At 41.6% G+C, this 20,685-nt stretch overlaps 1 protein-coding gene across 3 annotated transcripts in view; it reads right to left on the bottom strand.

Annotated features, from left to right (window-relative positions):
* The window catches only part of TULP4 (TUB like protein 4), a 179,702-nt gene that overhangs the window by 31,201 nt on the left and 127,816 nt on the right, over nucleotides 1-20,685 (bottom strand). For all 3 annotated transcript variants that reach the window (XM_045842813.1, XM_045842811.1, XM_045842812.1), the window contains exons 5-6: nucleotides 14,141-14,302; nucleotides 133-313 (exon numbers count right to left, since the gene is read on the bottom strand). In XM_045842813.1, coding sequence (XP_045698769.1) covers nucleotides 133-313; nucleotides 14,141-14,302 — 343 coding nt within the window. The remainder of the gene's footprint in view (nucleotides 1-132; nucleotides 314-14,140; nucleotides 14,303-20,685) is intronic.

The following is a 20,685-nucleotide window of genomic DNA, read 5'->3' as shown; positions in this document are numbered from 1 at the left end:
AGATCAGAGGCTGGGCGGCCGGCCTTGCACATCGCTCCGAGAGCTTCCCGGCAGGGCACTGCGCCTGCGGCACACCCTTCCCCGCCTTCCTCCGGATGGGCTCAGTGCCCCTGGGGCAGCGAGCTGCCTTACCTTGGGGAGGGGAGTAGTCGTCGGAATCCGTGTCACTCTCGCTGCTGTCCTCCACCAGGAAGGCTGGGTAGTTCCAGGACATGCCCAGGATGCCGTCGGACTCGTGCAGGAGGACGTGGGCCAGCATCCGGCCGTGGCAGTCCATGACGATCACCTGCCCGTCGGCCGTGCCAAAAAGCACCTGCGAGCAAGGACCAGAGCTGCCGATGACCGGGGAGCAGGGGCCCCCTGTTCCCGCAAACCTCATCGCCTCGGCTTGTTTAACTAGGCAAACTATATATTTACAACTAAAAACACAGACCAGTTAAGTAACGGAGGGGATAAACAAAGCTTTACGTAGAGAAAATTTAGCTGGCTGTTACTGCAAGAATTTCAGTTCTCTCTAATACTAAAATGTGACTAGCGGCACAATAAATATATTCACTATGTTGTACGGACATTATCAAACAGTACTAGCAACATCCCAGTTTCACTTTTTGTGCGTTGTTTTGTTTTCTTGGGTCGGAGGAGGAGAGTTAAGAGGGTAATATTTATTCTTCTGGAAAATAAAGCAGCAGCAGAGGTCTGTGGTTAAGAATAAATTTAGAAGACAAAACTTAGGTGTATGTTTAACCCAAGAGAAAGTGCGTTTGGTTATGTAAGCATGTTATGTAACCCTACCGGGAAAAGAGGACGATCCTGAAATGGTGTGTCTAACATTTTATTTCACTGTGAATAAGCATATTAATTAATAATTAGTGTTATAGTGTATTAACAGTATTAATGTCTTCATTAAGTGCTGACTCTGTGCTAAGCACTATACTGGAAGCTTTACCTTATTACCTGTCAAAATAGCCCCGAGCCGAGTAGCAGTAGTGCTGGAACAAGGCCCCCACGCCTGTGCTGAGGCCGGCCCTGAGGAAGGCCCCCACCGCCGTGCTGAGGGGTGGGACAGGCCCGGCACAGGGCAGGCAGGGCAGAGGAAGGCAGGTGGGGATAACCCCTTCTATCAGAGCACTCCAAAGCGTCTCCCAGTGGATGGAAGCTCCCTGCCCAGGGGTGCTGGCCAGCTCATGTCCCCGCGAGGAGTCCTGAGGCTGGGAGGCAGGACCTCCACGGGGAGCACGCTTTACCTTCTGCTTTGTGCGGCGGGCCTTGTGGTCTGCGTCCACTGCCATGAACACCTTCTACCTTTTGTGTCTGAGATCTGTCTACCCTGAGCAACTCATTGGGACAACCAAGCAAGCTATTTCCATTTTACAGATGCAGAAACAACCTGTGAGGAGTCACGTTGATAAAGTTAAGTGGTCAAGCCAGAGCTATCTCATCAGAAAGACAGGATTTAAGGCTTTGCAGATACTTGCCTCTTTTTGCTATTAAAATGATAACACTAAGGCCCTGGCTGGTGTGGCTCAGTGGACTGAGTGCCGGCCTGCAAGCCAAAAGGTCACTGGTCTGACTCCCAGTCAGGGCACATGCCTGGGTGGCAGGCTGGGTCCCCAGTGAGGGTACATGAGAGGCAACCACACATTGTTGTTTCTTTCCCTCTTTGTCTCTTCCTTCCCCTTTCTCTAAAAATAAATAAATAAAATCTTCAAAAAATTTTAAAAAAATGTAATAGTAAGCTTGAGGGCAAAGGCTGTTCACAGCTGTTACCTCCAGCATCTTGCTTTGGGTATACAACAGACACTCATACATGGTTTTTGTTTTTTTTTTTAAATGAATTAAAGTCAGTAACAATCAAAAGGCAAGTTTTATCAACAGGACATAAATGCTGATGATTAAGACAGATTCCCCGAGGGAGCGCTGTCCGTTTCTCCACCCGCAAGGATGCTGGTGTTGAGGGCACAACTGCCAAGTCCCCCAGCGCTCTGACAAAACCGCAGATGCACGGCCGTCCGCCCCAGCACCTGCAATTTCATCCTGCTGGAGCCACCCTCACATTCCTGGGGGCTGCAGCCTCCTATACGTTCGGTGCGGCTGAACTAAGAATGAAGGCATACACAGGTTTCTACAGAAATTATGATCCCAGGGATGATTCTGAGGAGATAAAGAAGGCTGGTATCCTTCAGAGAACAAAATGATGTTGGGATGTCTTTGGGGTGAATTCCGTGGAAGTTTGTCACTGACATGTGTTCTGAACTACGAAACATGAGTTATGTGAGCTAAGAAATAGTTTCTCTTGATAAATAAACTAAGAAATTTAAAAAAAATTAATTGCAAGGGAAGATCTATTTCATTTAAGTAGTAATAAGCTCACAGAATTTGCAGAACTGTTAAAATAAATCATTTTCTATCAAATATTCCTTTAAACGTGATCTACATTTTAATGACTGAAAGCTGGAAAAAAAAAAGGCTAAAACTTTCCCCAGGGGAAGTGATGAGTTTACTAGTGCATGCCACTTAAAGAAAACACAGACAAAACCAACAAGAACTCTGCTGAAACTCTGGAACGGCAGACACTGAATGTGCTGGAAAGCAGTTTTAAATATTGATGAACACAGAATATGACTGCCTGTAACTTTAACAGAAATGTATAATTTATATACTTCAAATTTAACAGATACGCCGGAGCCCCACTGTAAGGCGCACGGCGTGGGTGACTCACTCACTTGTTCAAGTGTGTTCTGAAGAGCAGCTCTGCACCCCGGCGCTGGCTGAAGGGGGCATTTATCACTCATCACTTACGGCTGTTTGTCTGAATAACGACAGCTCATTAGCTAATGGTCACTCTTCACGCAGACCCAGGAAAGGAGTCCCCTGAGCCCTCAGTGCTGGTTCTTACAGTGCCCACGTCCTACCGGTGCACCCAGCACCACTCCATCTGTACTGCGTGACTGCTTGGTCTCTGACTCCCACACTAGACGTCAAGCTTCGGAGGACTGGACAATGCCTGCTCTGCTCACGGCGACCTCCCCAGGGCCTGACGTGGTCGATGACACATGGCAGTTAAGTATCTGTGCAGGTGGGGGGAAACACCTCTGCACCGAAGTGTCCTTTGAATCCCGCCCACATCTTTTCATTTGAGAGGAACACAAACCAGACAATAGAACTGACACACAGTTCCTGGGTAAGGGGCCGGTGACTTAATGAGTTCCCGGTGCTCACCATTCCAGTTAGGTAAAATGGAACAAAAAGCCAGCCCCCTCTCCAGCTCCCCACCACTAACCAGTTCCAACCGCAGCTCTCCGGGGAAGATAATATGCCATGAAATTTGAGAGAAGGAAAAAGCCAGCACTAGCAGTCCACCTGTGAAGCAATGGAGGGAGCTACTCTGTTTTGGAACAAGTATGTCACAGATAACTGAAGACTACTGCTACAACCTAAAATCAAATTTTTAAAAATCTCCACGACAACAAGTTCTTTTCATGCCCAATCACTTCTAGTGAGATAACCCTACTTGTATGTGGTGTGTAAGCGTGCATATGATTCAGCCTTTTTGAGGCTGAATAATGCGTGGATAAACCTCGAGGGCATTATGCTGAAGGAAATAGCCCAGGCCCTGAAGGCCAGATACCGCACGATCCCACTCACACGAGGACTCTGAAACAGTCAGACCCACAGAAGCAGAGAGCAGAAGGGCAGCCGCCCTGGAGTGGAGGGAGGGAGACGGGAAGTTGCTGTTTCATGGGCCTCAAGTTTCAGTTACGAGAGGTGACTGCGCTCCGGAGACCGCCGCCCCGCGTGGCGCCTGCAGTTCCCAGCGCGGTGCTGTGCGCGTGACCGTTTGTTAAGAGTGCGGATCTCGTTTTAACTGTTCCTACCACCGTAAAACAATGTAATATATTAGGGGTCTAAATTTATTTTAAAGTCACCTTCTTGTGAATTTAGTGTTATATTTTCTTCATATGCCTTTATTAATGCCACAGCATGATCATGGCTTTGGTGTTGACGTAGGGCCCCTGCATGTACACCATGTTTGTCCAGGTGGCTGAACTCCCAAACAGAGCTCTCTAGGGTGGCACTCCTAATCCACAAATGCGTTTCTGCTGACGACCCTACCCTTGGCACTGAAATACATCCTTGTGTCACACTGCAGGGAGGTGACATGTGTGCTACTACTACCAGTGACAGACTAAATTCTAGGCAGCCCCTGCTGAGCCCTCTTCCTGACTAGGCCTGAACTCTGGCCTAGGAAACCGCTGCGATAGATTCTCATCACAAATGATTTCACACACATACACACAGACCTGAACAAACACCTGCATGGTGCTGTCGGCTCAAGGCTGAGTTGCGAGGGATGACAATCCCAGCTCTGTTAAGTTCTTGCCTGGAAAAGCTCAAGGTTGCCAAAAGAATATACTGTTTGTTCCAGACAACACCTGACAACAGGTGCCCCTGTCTGCCAGTCTCTGTGGGAGGGTAGGTCCCTAACTTTGATAAATACCGGTTAGCAAACCCAGATGGCCTAAGCACATTGGGGTACCTGCCTCCTGCTTTTTGTGAATTTCCACTCTGCTTGCATCCCTTCCTGCCCCCCACCACATGTTCTACTCCCTAACTCTCCCTTTAAAATGGTCAGTCACCTCCGCACAGATGGAAGTTGAGTTCAGTTCATGCTCAACTCTCTTCCTTTTGGAGCAGTTACTCCTGGTTAAAACCTGCCCTCACCTCTAACCAGTGTTGCGCTTTCTTTATTTTTTATTTATTTATTTATTTATTTATTTATTTATTTATTTTTAGAGAGGGAAGGGAGGGAGAAAGAGAGAGAGAGAGGAACACCACTGTGCGGTTGCTGGGGGCCGTGGCCTGCAACCCAGGCATGTGCCCTGACTGGGAATCGAACCTGCGATGCTTTGGTTCGCAGTCCGAGCTCAATCCACTGAGCTACACCAGCCAGGGCGGGCTTTTTTTTATTTTTGACACCAGCCACAAGTGCTGTTGGGTCTGCTTCGTTGCTCTGTACCCTGACAGCTACTGGTTGGTCAGAAGCCTTTTACTCTCCTTAGACCAGGAAATTGTTTCCTGTTAGCCCTTTTGTTAAAGAAGTTCATTAGTAAGCACAAGAAGAAATTAGTATTTTCATATATTGAGAAATACATAGTTTTTTTTGTTGATTTAGGTTGTTCCCACACCTTGGCTATTGTGAGTGACACTACAATGAATACAATGTGCAAGCATCTCTTTAAGGCCCTACTTTCATTCTATTGGATAAGTACCCACAAGTGGGATTTCTGAGTCATATGGTGCTTCTACTTTTAATATTTTGAGAAATCTCCATTCTGTTTTCCATAATGGCTGCAACATTTTACATTTCTACCAACAGGGTACAAGGGTTCTAATTTCTCTACTTCCTCACCAATGCTTTTCTTGTTTTGTTTGTTTGTTTGTTTGTTTGTTTCTTAAGCAGCCATCCTGACAGGTTTGAGGCGGTATCTGTTTCTGATTTTGATATGTACTTGCCCACTGATTAGTGATGAGCGTCTTTCACACATTTGCTGGGTAGCAGCATGTCTTCTTGGGAGAAATGTCTATTCTAATCCTTTGCCCAATTTAATTCTGGTTGTTTGGTGTTTTGTTTTTTAAATTGTGGCTATAACCCCTACTTTATTTTAGAGAGAGGGGAAGGTAGGGAGAAAGAGAGGGAGAAAAACATCAATTCAAGAGAGAAACACTGATCGGCTGCCCTTTGTACGCACCCTGTCCAGGGACTGAACCCCTAACCCAGGCATGTGCCCTGACTGGGAATCGAATGAGCAACTTCTTGCCTTGCAGGACGATGCCTAACCAACTGAGCCACACTGGTCAGAGCCTGTTTTGCTTTTTGATGTTGAACTGAAGGCGCTCCCTACATATTTTGGATATTAAGCGCTTATCAGATATATGGTTTGCTAATATTTTCTCCCATTCCAGAAGTCACCTTTTCACTGTTAATTGTTTTCTATGCTGTGCAAAAAAATTTAATTTAATGTAGTCCTACTTATCTCATTTTGCTGTTACTGCCTAGCTTTTGGTGTCATATCCAAGAAATCATTGCCAAGACCAATGTCATCAAATTTTCCCTAGTGTTTTTTTTTTTTTTCTAGGAGTTTTACAGTGTCAGTGTCTTTTTTTATATGGCATAAGACAAGGCCTGGCCCTGGCTGGTGTTGCACAGTGGATTGAGTGCCAGCCTGCGAACCAAAGGGTCGCTGGTTTGATTCCCAGTCAGGGCACGTGCCTGGGTTACAGGCCAGATCCCCAGTATAAGGCACATGAGAGGCAACCACACATTGATGTTTCTCTCCTTCTCTTTCTCCCTCCCTTCGCCTCTCAAAAAAAAAAAAAAAAAAGACAAGGTTCAAATTTAATTTTTGCCCCATGGTCATATATAGTTTTCCTAGCACCACCTGTTAAAGAGGCTATCCTTCCCCAGTGTGCACTCCTGGCGCCCTCGCTGCAGATCACTTGTCTGTACATGCATGGGCTAATTTCACGGTTCTCTGTACTGTTCTATTGCTCCCTCTGTCTGTGTCCATACCAATACCATACCGTTTTATTTAGTGCAGCTTTGTATATTTTGAAACCAGGACATGTGATTCCTCCAGCTCTGTTCTTCTTTCTCAAGAGCGTGTTGACTATTCTTAGTGCTTTGTGATTTCATTTAAATTTTAGGATTTTTTACATTTACGTAAAAAATGCCATTTGGACTTTATATGTATTGCACCTTGAATCTGTGGGTCACTTTAAGTAATATGAACGTTTCAATAATTCAAGTCTTCCCCTCCATTAACACACAAGATGTCTTTTCATGTATTTGTGTCTTCTGTAATTTCTTTCATCAACATTTTGTGGTTTTCAGTGTACAAGTCTTTCAGCTCCTTGGTTAAGTTTATTCTTAGGTATTGTATTATTTTTGATGTTATTATAAATAGTATTTTCTTGATTTCCTTTTCAGATAGTTCATTGCTAATAAATACAGATGCAACTAATTTTTGTATACTGATTTTGTATCCTGCAACTTTACTGAATTCACTTATTCTAACAGGGATTGGGTGCGTGCGTGCGTGCGTGTGTGTGTGTGTGTGTGTGTAGTCTTTAGGAATTTCTACATATAAGATAATGTCTTTTGCAAACAGAGATAGTTCTACTTCTTCCTTTCCTATTTCACTGCCTTTTATTTTTCTTGCCTAACTGCTCTGGCTAAGACTTCCAGTACTGTGTTGACTACAAGTCCAGACAGCGAGCATCCTCACCTTGTTCCTGACAACAGAGGAAGAGATTTCAGTTTTGCACTGTTGAGGATGACGATAGCTGTGGAATCTTCATATATGTCTTTTATTATGTTGAAGTCTTTTCTGTCTATTCCTCGTTTGTTGAGGGGTTTTTTTTAATCGTGAAAGGGTTTTGAATTCTGTTAAATGCTTTTTCTGAATCTATTGAGATGATCTTGTGGTTCCTGTGCTGCGTCCTGTTAATGCAGCATATTCATTTTCGTGTGCTGAGTGTCCTGGTATCCCAAGGATAAAACCCACTTGATTATTGTGTATCATTCTTTTAACGTGCAGTGCAGTTCAGTCTGCTAGTATTTTGTTGAGGATTGTTGCACGTATGTTCATCAGAGACATTGGTAGTTTTCTTGTTCTTACAGTGTCTTTGTCTGGTTTTCGTATGAGGGTGATGCTGGCCTCAAAAAATGAATTTGGAAGTATTCCTTTCTCTTTGAGTTTTTGGAGGAGATTGAGAAGAGATGGTGTTAGTTCTTCTTTAAATGTTTGGCAGAAGTCACCAGAAAAGCCATCTGGTCCTGGCATTTTCTTTCTTGGGAGGTTTTTGATTACTAATTCAATCTCCTTACTAATTATAAGTCTATTCAGATTTTCTATTTCTTTATGATTCAGTCTGGGTAGATTCTATTCTCTACGAAATTATGTTTCATCTAGATTATCCAATTTGTTAGCATATAATTGTTCATAGTAGTTTCTAATGATACTATTTCTGTGACATCAGTTATTATGTCTCCTCTTTTGATTCTGATTTTATATGAGTCATCTTTTTTAGTCTAAGTTTTTCAATTTTGCTGCTCTTCTCAAAAAACTCAACTCTTAAAGTTTTGTTATTTTTTCTATTTTTCTGTATCATTTTATTTCTGCTCTAATTGTTGTTTCCTTGCTTCTGCTAATATTCGTCTAAGTTTGCTCTTTTTCTAGTTCCCTGATGTGTAAAGTTGGATTGTTTGAAATCTTTCTTTTTTTATATATCATGTTTATTGCTATAAACTGTCCCCTTAGTGCTGCTTTTACTATATTCTATAAGTTTTGATATATTGTAGTTTCATTTTGCCTCAAAGTTTTTCTAATTTCCCTTCTGACTTCTTTAACCGTTTGGTTAATTTCTAATTTTTAATTTCCACATATTTGTGAATTTTAACATAAGGCTGCTTGCCTTATGTTAATCATTTAGTTTCAATCCATTTTGATCAAAAAAATGTACCTGATACACTTTCAGTCTTCTTAAATTTATTTTTTAATAATGTTTAATTATTGTTCAAGTACAGTTGTCTCCATTTCTCCCCCACCACACAACCCTCGCCCCACCCATCCCTGCCTCCCACCCTTTGTTTTGTGACCTAATACATGATTCATCCTGGAGAATGTTCCTTGTGCTTTTGAGAAGAATGAATATATATATATTCTACTTCTGTTCAATATATTTGTTAGGTCCATTTGGTTTATACTGTTGTTAAAGTCTATTATTTCTTTATGGATTTTCTGTCTGAATGTTCTATCCATTGAAAGTGAGGCACTGAAGTCTCCTACCATTACTGTATTTCTCCTTTCAGTTCTGTCAAAGTGTGGTTCATATATTTAGTGTTTTATACATTCAGACACTGTTACATGCATATATATTTATAATTGTTAAATCTTCCTGATGAGCTGATCTTTTTCCATTATATGTCTGTCTTTGTCTCTTCTGACAGTTTTTGACTGTAAGTCTCTTTTGTCTGCTATAAATACAGTCACCTTTGCTCTTTTGGCTACCATCTGTATAAAACGTCTTTTCCTTCCCTTCGCTTTCAGCCTGTATGTGATCTTAAATCTAAAGTGAGTCTCCTGCAGGCAGCATACAGCTGGATTTTGCTGGATTTTTAAAAATCCATTCAGCTACTCTGTGTATTTTGATTGAGGAGTTTAACTTATTTACATTTGAAGTAATTATTGGTAGGAAAGGACTTACTATTGCTTCTTTGTTAGTTGTTTTCTGTGAGTCTTGTAGTTCTTTTGTTCATCTTCTCCTCTCTTGCTAGCTCCACTTGTGTTCCATTGATTTTTTTTTTTATTCATATGCTTTCATTCCTTTTTCTTTTGTGTATCTTCTATAGATATTTTCTTGGTGGTTACCACAAGGCTTCCATAAAACAACTTATAGTTCTCATATTTGGGAAGTTTCCACCATTATTTCTTTGAATAAACTTTCTGTCCTTTTCCCTCTCTCTCTTCTCCTCCCGGGAGTCCCAAATGCATACACTGGTCCAGCAGACAGCGAGCCCAAAAGTTCCTTCAGCTTTCCTCACCGCGTCTCCCTTTTATTTCCTTTCCACTCCTCTGACCGGATATACCTGTCTTCGTGTTCACTGAACACAGTGAACACAGATTGATCTACTCTGCTGCTTGATCTGATGCTGAAACCATTTATGAGATTTTCATTTCAGTTACCGTATTCTTCAGCTCCATAATTTCTAATTTTGAAAAAAATGTTTTGTTTGTGTTGTGTTGAAATTCTCACTTTGTTTATGTATTTTTCTTCTGACCTCATGAGGCACCTTTATAATTTCTACTTTGAATTCTCTGTCATAAAAATTATGTATCTCCACTTTACTGGGGCCACCCTCTAGAGATTTATATTGCACCTTTGTTTGGGATATGTTTCCCTATTTTTTCATTTCCCTTGATTCTCTGTGTTGGTGTTTATACATCAAGAAAAATAGCCACTTCACCCAGCCTTGGTGGACTAGCTTTGTATCAAAGAGTCCCTCCCCAATCAGCCCATTCAGAGATTCTGGAGACCTCTTAAACCACTGTGCTAGACCAAACCACTGCCAGGGAGATAGGCCTCAAAGAGAAACCAAACCTGCCAGCACCCTGGTCTTAAACTTCCAGCCTCCAGAACTGTGAGAAATACATGTCTGCTGTTCAAGCCCCACAAGCCTGTGGAAATCTGTTATGGCAGCCAAGAAGACTAAGAGAGAATCCTCAGCTACTATGTAAACTCCAGTTAGGGTCACATGCCCTTCTTGCAATTTAATGAGAGATAAATTTAGCCTGAAACACATCAGTTGAAAAAATTAGCTATGAATATAGATGAAATTAAGAACATGCTGTGAAAAGTAATTTTGTTTTTACAAAGGTTCCATCAAACTCAGCAAACATGACATTATACACCCTTTAATGTGGTTAAGTATGAGGAATATGATGTCATCTATAAAGTACCAAAATTGTTTAATCCAAATCTAATGTAGACCTACCTTATACTGTACAGGAAATACAGATGCTAGGAGAAGTTAAATGATACTATGAGTAAACAATCAGTGAAAGCCAAAGCATGGACCATTCAACAAGGTGACCACACTGAATTCATTATAAAGGCAAAATTACAAAAAATTTTCAAACAGAGGAAACTATTCTAAAGATGTAATAACCAATGACTACATAAAAACAAAACTGATCCTCGTCCCAAACATCAAAGAAACGAAAAATAAAGTCTGTAAAATACATTCTTGTGACAACTAGGAAAACATAAAGACAGTCTGAATATCAGATGATATCACTGCTAATACTTAGGTGTGATAATATAGAATGACCTTAATCTTAGGACGTGCATGGTAATATGCCATGATGTCTACAATTTACGTTCAGAAGCAGTACTACGAACAATGTGTGTGTGTGTGTGCGTGCGTGTGTGCGTGCGTGTGCAGAGGGAGAGCACAAACACGGCGAATGTTGTTAGCTGCTGAATTTAAGGAGGGCATATTCTTCCAAGTTTTTTGTAATGTCTGAATACGGGCACAACAAAAAGTTGGGGAACATTACCCTAAATGTCATCTCCAAACTATCTAGGTCAGAATTTGAAGGGGGAGAATCCATGGATGGAACCCTATGAGCTTCCAAAATTCTACGCAAAGTGATACATAGAATCATGAATGTGCGTGAGCGCAGTTTCCCAGAGACAGGGTTCCCATGTCTATTTGATATTCAGGGCTGCCCGCAACTTCTCCAGAGTACATAAATCACCATTCCAGAGAAAAGAAAATACATGACAAATAGGAGAAGAGCTGGATTTCAAACTCACTGCTTATAACACAGCACTGTTTATATTTTAAAAAGTTAACGGGAAGCAGCCTAAAACCCCTTTACGATCAGAGCTCCCTCGGATGTGAGGAGGCAGTTCCGTCCTGAGGCTGTAGAGCTCGACACTAGGGGCAGGAGGTCGTCCAGGGAGCTGGAAGAGACACAGTGGCCTCTTGCAGTCCGCACCCTGAGACCCCAGAGGCACCACTTTAAACACACATCATAAACTTCAGGCTGTCTTTATCCTCTCTTTTCATTAGTAATTTCCAAACAAGAAACAGAAATGAAAGAGTAACAGAGATGATAAAAGGTGTATCACTTTTCCCTGTCTCAGTTCAAACATGACCATCAAGGGTGTCCCGCACCTCTCTTCTCCATGTTCAGTTCTTCCAAGAATCTTCACTGATTCAGTATCTTTTTAAAAAAAACACAGTTGTTCCTTGAACAGCTCTCACCTATAAGCCCGAAGTACAGAACCAGGGGAGGCAGCCACTGGGACAGAGGCCGTGGGCCAGCAGCCCAACCACCCGCCAAAGCCACTCTCGGCTTGCCAATGGGTCTAAGGAGCCCAGTCCCACAGCCTGGCCTGGAACCTGCAGCCCCTCGCCCCCGCCACGCCCACGACACCACGCTGCCTGCTACCTCAGCACCTGTCCCAGGACGCAGCACAGGATGCTAGGGCCCGTCTCCTCAACAAGTCCCTTGTACCTCAGAGGCAGGCGCCGAGTCTTATTCGCCGCGTGGCCAGCACCTCTGGGTCTGATGCCCGTCCCACTTCAGGTATGCTGTCTGCTGGGGACACTGGCTGGCACACCTCATCGGGGGGCTGTGACAGGAGCCTCACAGGTTCTGTCCCACGAGGCGAGGGCAGGAGGTGAAGCCAAGACTTCCCCTTACCTGTTGCTAAGGGACCTCACTTCTGTTCCCTCTTTTGATCATTACGAAAGTCCTGGGAATGGGGCAGGAGATACTTCACAGCCCTCCCCACAGAGGAGGAAACTCAGCGGGGGGGGGGAGGGGGGTTCAGTGCCCACGCAAGGTTGCACGGCGGAACGTGGCACGTTTCCCTCTCAGGAGACTCGAGGGACAGTAAAAACATACAAAACTAAACGTCATAACACGTAAATCCAAATGCTTCCTATGGATACGTGCATGGGTGACTGGATAATTAGAAGCCTCTGGGGAAGGGAAGAAATGTGGAACTGAGCATTTCCTTCTATAATTCTCTCAACACTAAGCTGGAGGAAAAAGAAAAGTAATTGGGCACTTTACTTTAAAAAATGGAAACATGAAACATACAGTGACCAGGAAAAAGCAATTTAGTTAAAAAAAAAAGTGGCTCAAAATAAAAGTTATGGTTCCATACTATACTACTTGCTTTTACCAATATTATACTGTAACTTCTGGTATAAAATTTTTGGCATTTTAAGGATTCTGCCGTACTTGGAAAATATAAGTTTTATATTTATAAAGGTTTTAACTAGTAAAAACTATATTTAAAATCATTTATCAATATGTAATTTTATTAGGTTATGGTATATTGTTTTATCATGAAGGTAGAACATGCACTAAAGGAAATTCTTTGAAGTTATATTTTAAAAAAATGACCCAGAGGCTCATTACCATAAAATCACAATATGCACAAGGCATTTGGACTAACTTCCTTCCAGTTTCTCTTGGGTGTTTATGATGTGGTAATCATACCACATGTAATGCCTCGAATTATGACTTTTCCCCTTAACATTACATTGTAAGAGCTCTTCCAGATTATTACACAATCTTTGTAACCACAATCTACAATTTACGGAACTACTAAGTAATATTTTAAGTGTTTACTTAACCCTCCTATTTTTAGACAAGTAGGCTGTTGCCAAATTTTTACTATCATGAAGAACTGTTATTTTCTTCCTTTTGTTTCTTTTAGATAAATTCTTCAAGTATATTACTAGGTCAAAGTAGATGATAATTTTTAAGGTTTCTGACATACTCTTATACCAATATGCTTCCTCAAATGTCTAAAATATACATTGTTACTAGTAATGCATGAGAATACTTACTTGCTTATACTCTTTTTCTAAAAGATCTTATTTATTTATTTTTAGAGAGAGGGGAAGGGAGGGAGAAAGGGAGAGAAACATCAATGTGTGGTTCCGTCTTGTGTGCCCCCTACCACGGACCTGGCCTGCAACCCAGGCATGTGCCCTGACTGGGAATCCTATCTGCGACCCTTTGGTTCGCAGGCCTGCACTCAATCCATTGAACCACACCAGCAAGGGCTGATTTTACTCTTATCAATGATCAGTAAAACATCTGTATCAGTTTATTACCACTTTTCCTAATAAGTGAAAATATATCCTCACTATGATATTTTGCATTTTTCCCTGAGAATACTTTTCCACCATATAATTACTGACAAGTTGAACTTCTTTTGTAAATTATTATTTATGTCCATTATACATTTATCGATTGGTTATGTATATAGATTTAAAACTAAATTTGTCTCAACATCCTGTAATTACAACGTTAACCTAATGTTTAACATGTTGGTGGGAAATATTATTTCTCCAATCTATGGTTCATTTCAAATTTCTGTTTTAATATTTACCTGGACACTGTCATTGCTCTTTCCCCTTTGTGATTCTTTAAAAGGATTTGGAGCCGACTCCCCTACCCCCATCCCTTCTTCCCTGTGACAACACTTAACTCATTCCTCCTCAGCTCTGTCGTTTTAACACAACACACCCATACTCCAGACGTATTACCTGTTGGTCATCAGGAGTCCATATGCCACATGTGATCTGACTTTCCAAGTTGATCTCAGATGACCAGTGTCTCTGTCCACTGACAGAGCCGACCAGGACAAATCCATCTCGATATGAAATAAGTGCCTGAGTCCCATCGTGGCTCCAGGTGAAATCACTCACCTTTGAGAAACACACAGACAAAAGTGGTCAATTTGGAATCTTAAAGGGAAAGTACTTTTATCAAACACTAGATATAATTATTAACTTAGCCTTTGGCTAAGATCAAGTTGGTTTTAAAGATAATAATAATTATATATGTAATATTATATAACGTAAAAGACACCACTTGGAAAGCACATGTCAGTGTGGTGCTAAGTGCTGCACACAAGTTAATAAACCTCATAAGACCATCCGTGGGAGGTATTGTCATCATGCCCATTTTACAGAGAAAATAAGCACGCAGGATAACCCAAATCAGCAAGACCTTTTGCAGAGAGATGGTTTCATTCCTCTTCAGTGAATACCTAGAGGTAGAATTAATTGCTGGTTGGTATGTTTAGCTCATGTTGAACTGCATAAGAAACCACCAAACTGTTTTTCAAAGTGGTTACACCATTTCACACCCCCAACAGCAGTACATTTGAGTACCAGCAGTACCAACACTTGGTGGTGTTGGTCTTTTGGTTTAGCTATCCTAGTAGCTGTGTAGTGGTATGCTGTGTTTTAATATGCATTTTGACAATGACTAGTATGTTGAGCATGATTTCATGTGCTTAGTGATCATTTGTACATCATCATTTGGACATGTCTATTCAAATTCCTTCTCATATACATATATTTCTATACATGTATTCATATCACCTATATATATACGAGGTCTGTCTGGAAAAAGTCCAGTCATTGCTAACATAATGAGAACCGTTTGTGTGACATTGATGTAACCTGGCAGCCAAGGAGAGTGGACTGGAATGCACATGTGTAAACAGTGAAGACTTTGCTGCACTAGTCAGTAGGCAGTAGACACCACTGAGTGAGCATGTGTACTGTGTGGTCGTCACATTCAAAATGACTGAATGAGCAGAGCAATGAATCTGCATCAATTTGCATTAAGTTTAAACATTCCTCAATGGAAACTATTCGGATGATTCAGAAGGCCGCAGCTATGGACAACTGGTGGTTGGCAGCTTCATCGTGACAACACATCTGCTCACGCATCACGTCTCATGCAGACGTTTTTTGGCGGAACATCAAATCACCCAGGTGACTCAGCCCCTCTACAGCCCAGATTTGGTGCCCTGAGGCTTCTGGCTTTTTCCAAAACTAAAATCACCTTTGAAAGGGAAGAGACTTCAGACCATCAATGACATTCAGGAAAATATGGCAGGGCAGCTGATGGAGACTGGGAGAACTGTGTGAGGTGCCACGGTGCCTACTTTGAAGGGGATTGAGGTGTCACTGTCTTACGTACAATGTTTCTTATATCTTGTATCTTTTTCAAAAACTGTCTGCATTTTTCATATTACGTGGGTGGACACGTTCTGGACAGACCTCATGCGTCAAGCAGTGGCCTTCTCTGCTGTGAGAAGTCTCACCCAGCCCTCGGTCACAAACGCCTGCTGCTGCAGACCGTCCCTCCCACTCCGCGCTTTGCCTGTGCATTTTCTCAGTCGCATCTTTCAAAGAGTGAAAGTTTTAAATTTGATAAAGTTCAACATCAATTTTTTTCATCCTTCATTCTTTTTGTGTCCAATCTGAGGAACTTTTACCTAATCTAGGGTTGCAAATGCAGTTTCTAGAAGTTTCACTTTTACATTTATATCTATAACTCCCTTAGAGTTAATTTTTGTGAAGGATATGAGGTAAGAATTAAGGTACTTTTTAAAAACAATACAGATATTCAGTTGTTTTAACATATTTGTCAAAGACTTCCTTCCCACTGTTGAACTACCCAGGCATTTTAAAAGTTACCTTGGACTCTACCTTGTCACTTACTTTTCCTATAGTCATGCCCAACTCCTCATTCACAAAATTGTTTAGGTTTTCTCTTTTGTAATCAGTCTTGACAGCAGTTTGTCTATTTTGTTAATTTGTTTCCAAAGATCAAATTTTGTATTTGTTGATCTCCTCTACTGTATCATTTTCTTTCTATTGTATTAATTTCCACTTAAAAATTTATTTTCCTATTTTCATTAGATTTCCTGTTGTTCATTTGGTAACTTTGTAAGGAAGGTACATACTTATCTGGCTGATGATCCTTACATTATAGAATAGTTTTACTTCTTTCTAATATAAATAACTGAAGATGTATATTTGTCGCATATCACTACTTAAATCCTGTCTCACAAATTTTATATGTGATTTCATCATCACTCAGATCTAGGATTTTATAAATTTCTGTTAAATTTATTATTTAACCCTTGAGTTATTTAACAATACATTTTAAAGTAACCAAATATAAGAAAATTTCTTAAATTTATCTTTTTGTTATTAACTTCTAACCAAGCTGCATTGTGCCCAGAAATCATGGTCTACAATCATGATATCTACCAAGTGAATTCTCTTGAGGTTTTACTTATGCCCTAAAACAGGGGCTGGCAAACTATGGCCAGTGGGCCAACGCGGTCCTGCCACCCATTTTTGTATAACCTACAAACTAAGAATGGTTTAAAATGGCTGAGAAAAAGACAAATAGAAGAATGATATTTTGTTATATGTGAAATTATATAGCAAACTCAAACTTTAGGATCCATAAATGAAGTTTTAAATTTTATTAATAAAAGTATTCTGGTCTCTTCAACAAATGGTGTTGGGAGGTCTGGACAGCTACACGCAAAAAAATGAAACTTGATCACCACCTTACACCATACACAAAATAAATTCAAGGTGCATAAAAGACTTAAATACAAATCATGACACCATAAAAGTCCCAGAGGAAAATATGGGCAGGAAAGTTTCAGACATTACACGTAGCAACAGCTTCACTGATATGTCCCCTAAAGCAAGGGACATAAAGGAAAGAATAAACAAATGGGACCTCATCAACTTAAAAAGCTTCTGCATGGCTAAAGAAAACAGAATTAAAATGAAAAGAGAACCAACTATATGGGAAAACATGTTTGCCAATGATACCTCAGACAAGGATTTCATCTCCAAAATATATAAAGAACTCACAGAACTCCACTCCAGGAAGACAAAAAACCCAACTGAAAAAATGGGCAAAAGACCTGAACAGATACTTCTCCAAGGAGGACACACAGAGGGCCCAGAGACATATGAAAAGATGCTCAGCATCACTACCCATCAGGCAGATGCAAATTAAAACCACAATGAGATACTACTTCACACCGGTCAGAATGACCATCATAAACACATCAACAAACAACAAGTGTTGGAGACGATGTGGAGAAAAGGGAATCTTTTTCTCCCTTTTCTCCCACAACAGTAGTTGGTGGGAATGCAAACTGATGCAGCCACTGTGGAAAACAGCATGGAATTTCCTTAGAAAACTAAAAATGGATCTGCCTTTTGACCCAGCAATTCCACTGCTGGTATTATACCCTAAGAACCCTGAAACACCAATTCAAAAGAACCCGTGCACCCCAATGTTCATAGCAGCACAATTTACAAAGCCAAGTGCTGGAAGCAACCTAAGTGCCCATCAGTAAATGAGTGGATCAAAAAACTATGGTGCATTTACACAATGGAATACTACACAGTAGAGAGAAAGAAGGAGCTCCTACCCTTTGCCACAGCATGGATGGAACTGGAGAGCATTATGCTAAGTGCAATTAGCCAGGTGGTGAGGGACAAATACCATATGATCTCTCCTTTAACTGGAACTTAATCAACAAAAGAAAAAAACTGGCAAAACAGAACCAGAGACACTGAAATTAAGAACAATCTGACAGTGACCAGAGGGGAGGGGGGAGGGAATAATGGGGGGAAGGGTTTTCAGGAACTACTATAAGGGACACACGGACAAAACCAAGGGGCAGGGGTGGAAGCAAGGGAGGGAGGTGGGATTGGCTGGGGTGGAGGAGAGTGATAGGAGGAAAATGCAGACAGTAACTGAACAACAATAAGATAATTTAAATTAAAAAAGTATTCTGGAAATCATTTTCTTTCCTGTTATACAGTATTTACATAATAGCCTCAATTTTAGCTCCTAGGTTCACAAAGCCTTAAATATTTACTCTCTGGTCCTGGCTGGTGAGGCTCCATGGACTGACCGCAGGCCTGCAAACCTACAGGTCGCCAGTTTGATTCCCGGTCAGGGTACATGCCTGGGTTGTGGGCCAGGTCCTCAGTCTGGCGTGTGTGAGAGGAACAGGTCTTTGTTTCTCTCACACATCCATGTTTCTTCTGCCCCGTTCCTCCTCTCTAAAAGTAAATAAATAGACTTCTCGCCAAGATGGGGGTGTGGGCTGCCTCCTTGCACAACCAAAAAAAGGACAACAAATTAAAAAAACAAAAACCAAAAAACAAAAAAACAGATCTGCCAGAAAATAGAACTGTATGGAAGTCCCACAACCAAGGAATTAAAGAGAAACATTCATCCGGAATGTCAGGAGGGGCAGACAGGCAGCCAGGGTGGAGAGGACAGCGGCAAGGCAGCAGCTAGAGGACTGGGTGGGCAAGGTGGCAGCTGGCAGTCTCACATTTCCATGCAGACAAGCCAGGAGGAACAAGTGGGCAGTGAGATAGACTGAGCAACCTAGGGTCCCAGCACGGGAAAATAAAGCCTCAAAACCTCTGTCTGTAAAAATCTGTGGGGGTTGTGGCAGCAAGAGAAACTCCTGCTAGCCTCTCCTAGCCTCACAGGAGAGCTTGTTGGAGAGACCCACAGGGTTCTGGAATGTACACAAGCCCCCCCTCCCCACCTGGGAATTAGCACCACAGGGCCCAGTTTGCTTGTGGGTAGTGGGGGAAGTGACTGAAAGCCAGCCGTAGGCCAGCAAGTGGCATTGTTCCCTCTCTGACCCCTCCCCCACATACAGTGCCACAACAGAGCGATGTGAGTTTCCCTGCCCTGGTGAACACCTAAGGTCCCTCCCCCTACGATGTAACAGATGTGCCAAGATAAAGAAATATTGCCCAAATGCAAGAACAGATCAATGCTCCAAAAATAGAACTAAGTGATAAAGAGGTAGCCAACATATCAGTTGCACAGTTCAAAACACTAGTAATCAGGATGCCCACAGAAATGGTTGAGTATGGTCGCAAAATGGAAGAAAAAGTGAAGGCTAATGAAGAGAAATGTACAGGGAACCAACAGTGAAGGTTCGGAAACTGGGACTCAAATCAACAGTGTGGAGCAGGAGGAAGAAATAAACATTCAACCAGAACAGAATGAAGAAACAAGAATTCAAAAAAAGGAGGAGAGGCTTAGAGAACCTCCGGGGCAACTTTTAACGTTCTAACATCCAAATCATCGGGCTGCCAGAAAAAGAAGAAGAGGAGCAAGAAATTGAAAACTTATTTGAAAAAATAATGGAGAACTTCCCCAATCTCTCAAACAAAATAGACTTCCACGAAGTTCAGGAAGCTCGGTGAGTCCCAAAGAAGTTGGACCCAAGGAAGCACACACCAAGGCACATCATAATTACATTATCCAAGATTAAAGATAAGGAGAAAATCTTAAAAGCAGCAAGAGAAAAGGAAAGAGTTACCTACAAAGTAGTTCCCATGAGATAATCAGCTGATTTCTCAAAGGAAATCTTACAGGCAAGAAGGGACTGGAAAGAAGTATTCAAAGTCATGAAAGGCAAGGGCCTACATCCAAGATGACTCTCCAGCAAAGCTATCATTTAGAATGAAAGGGCAGATAAAGTGCTTCCCAGATAAGGTCAAGTTAAAGGAGTTCATCATCACCAAGCCATTATTACATGACATGTTAGAGGGACTTATCTAAGAAACTGAAGACGATCAAAAACTATGAACAGTAAAATGACAACAAACTCACAACTATCAATAACTGAACCTAAAAACAAAACAAACTAAGCAAACAACTAGAACAGGAACAGAATCACAGAGATGGAGATCACATGGAGGGTTATCAGCAGGGAGGGGGAAGGAGGAGAATGGGAGAAAGGTACAGGGAATAAGAAGCATACATCGTAGGTACAAAATAGACAGGGGGAGGGTAAGAATAATATAGGAAATGGAAAAGTCAAAGAATTTATACGTATGACCCATGGACATCAACTAAGGTGGGGAGTGCTGGGCGAGGGGAGGGGGGAGGGGAATAAAGGGGACAAAAAAATGGGACAACTGTAATAGCATAATCAAGAAAATATACTTAAAAATAAAAATAAATAAAATCCTTTAAAATATTTATTATCTGCACCATCACAGAAAAGTTCATGGAACCCTAGAACATGATCAATTTTTGTCAATGTTCTGCGTGTGTTGAGAAAAATGTACGTTCTCTAGTTCGTGGATTCAGAATGTATGCATATCCAATCGGTCAAGCTTGTTGTGTCAATCAGGTCATCTATATCTTCGCTGATTTGTGTTTTTGTTGAAACTTCCCAGTATATCAATGAATCTATCTAATTTCCCTT

Source organism: Phyllostomus hastatus, unplaced genomic scaffold (assembly GCF_019186645.2).
Source record: "Phyllostomus hastatus isolate PE091 unplaced genomic scaffold, TTU_PhHast_1.1 phas_contig_40, whole genome shotgun sequence".
In the NCBI taxonomy this organism is placed as follows: domain Eukaryota; kingdom Metazoa; phylum Chordata; class Mammalia; order Chiroptera; family Phyllostomidae; genus Phyllostomus; species Phyllostomus hastatus.
This window is presented reverse-complemented; position numbering and strand designations above follow the sequence as displayed.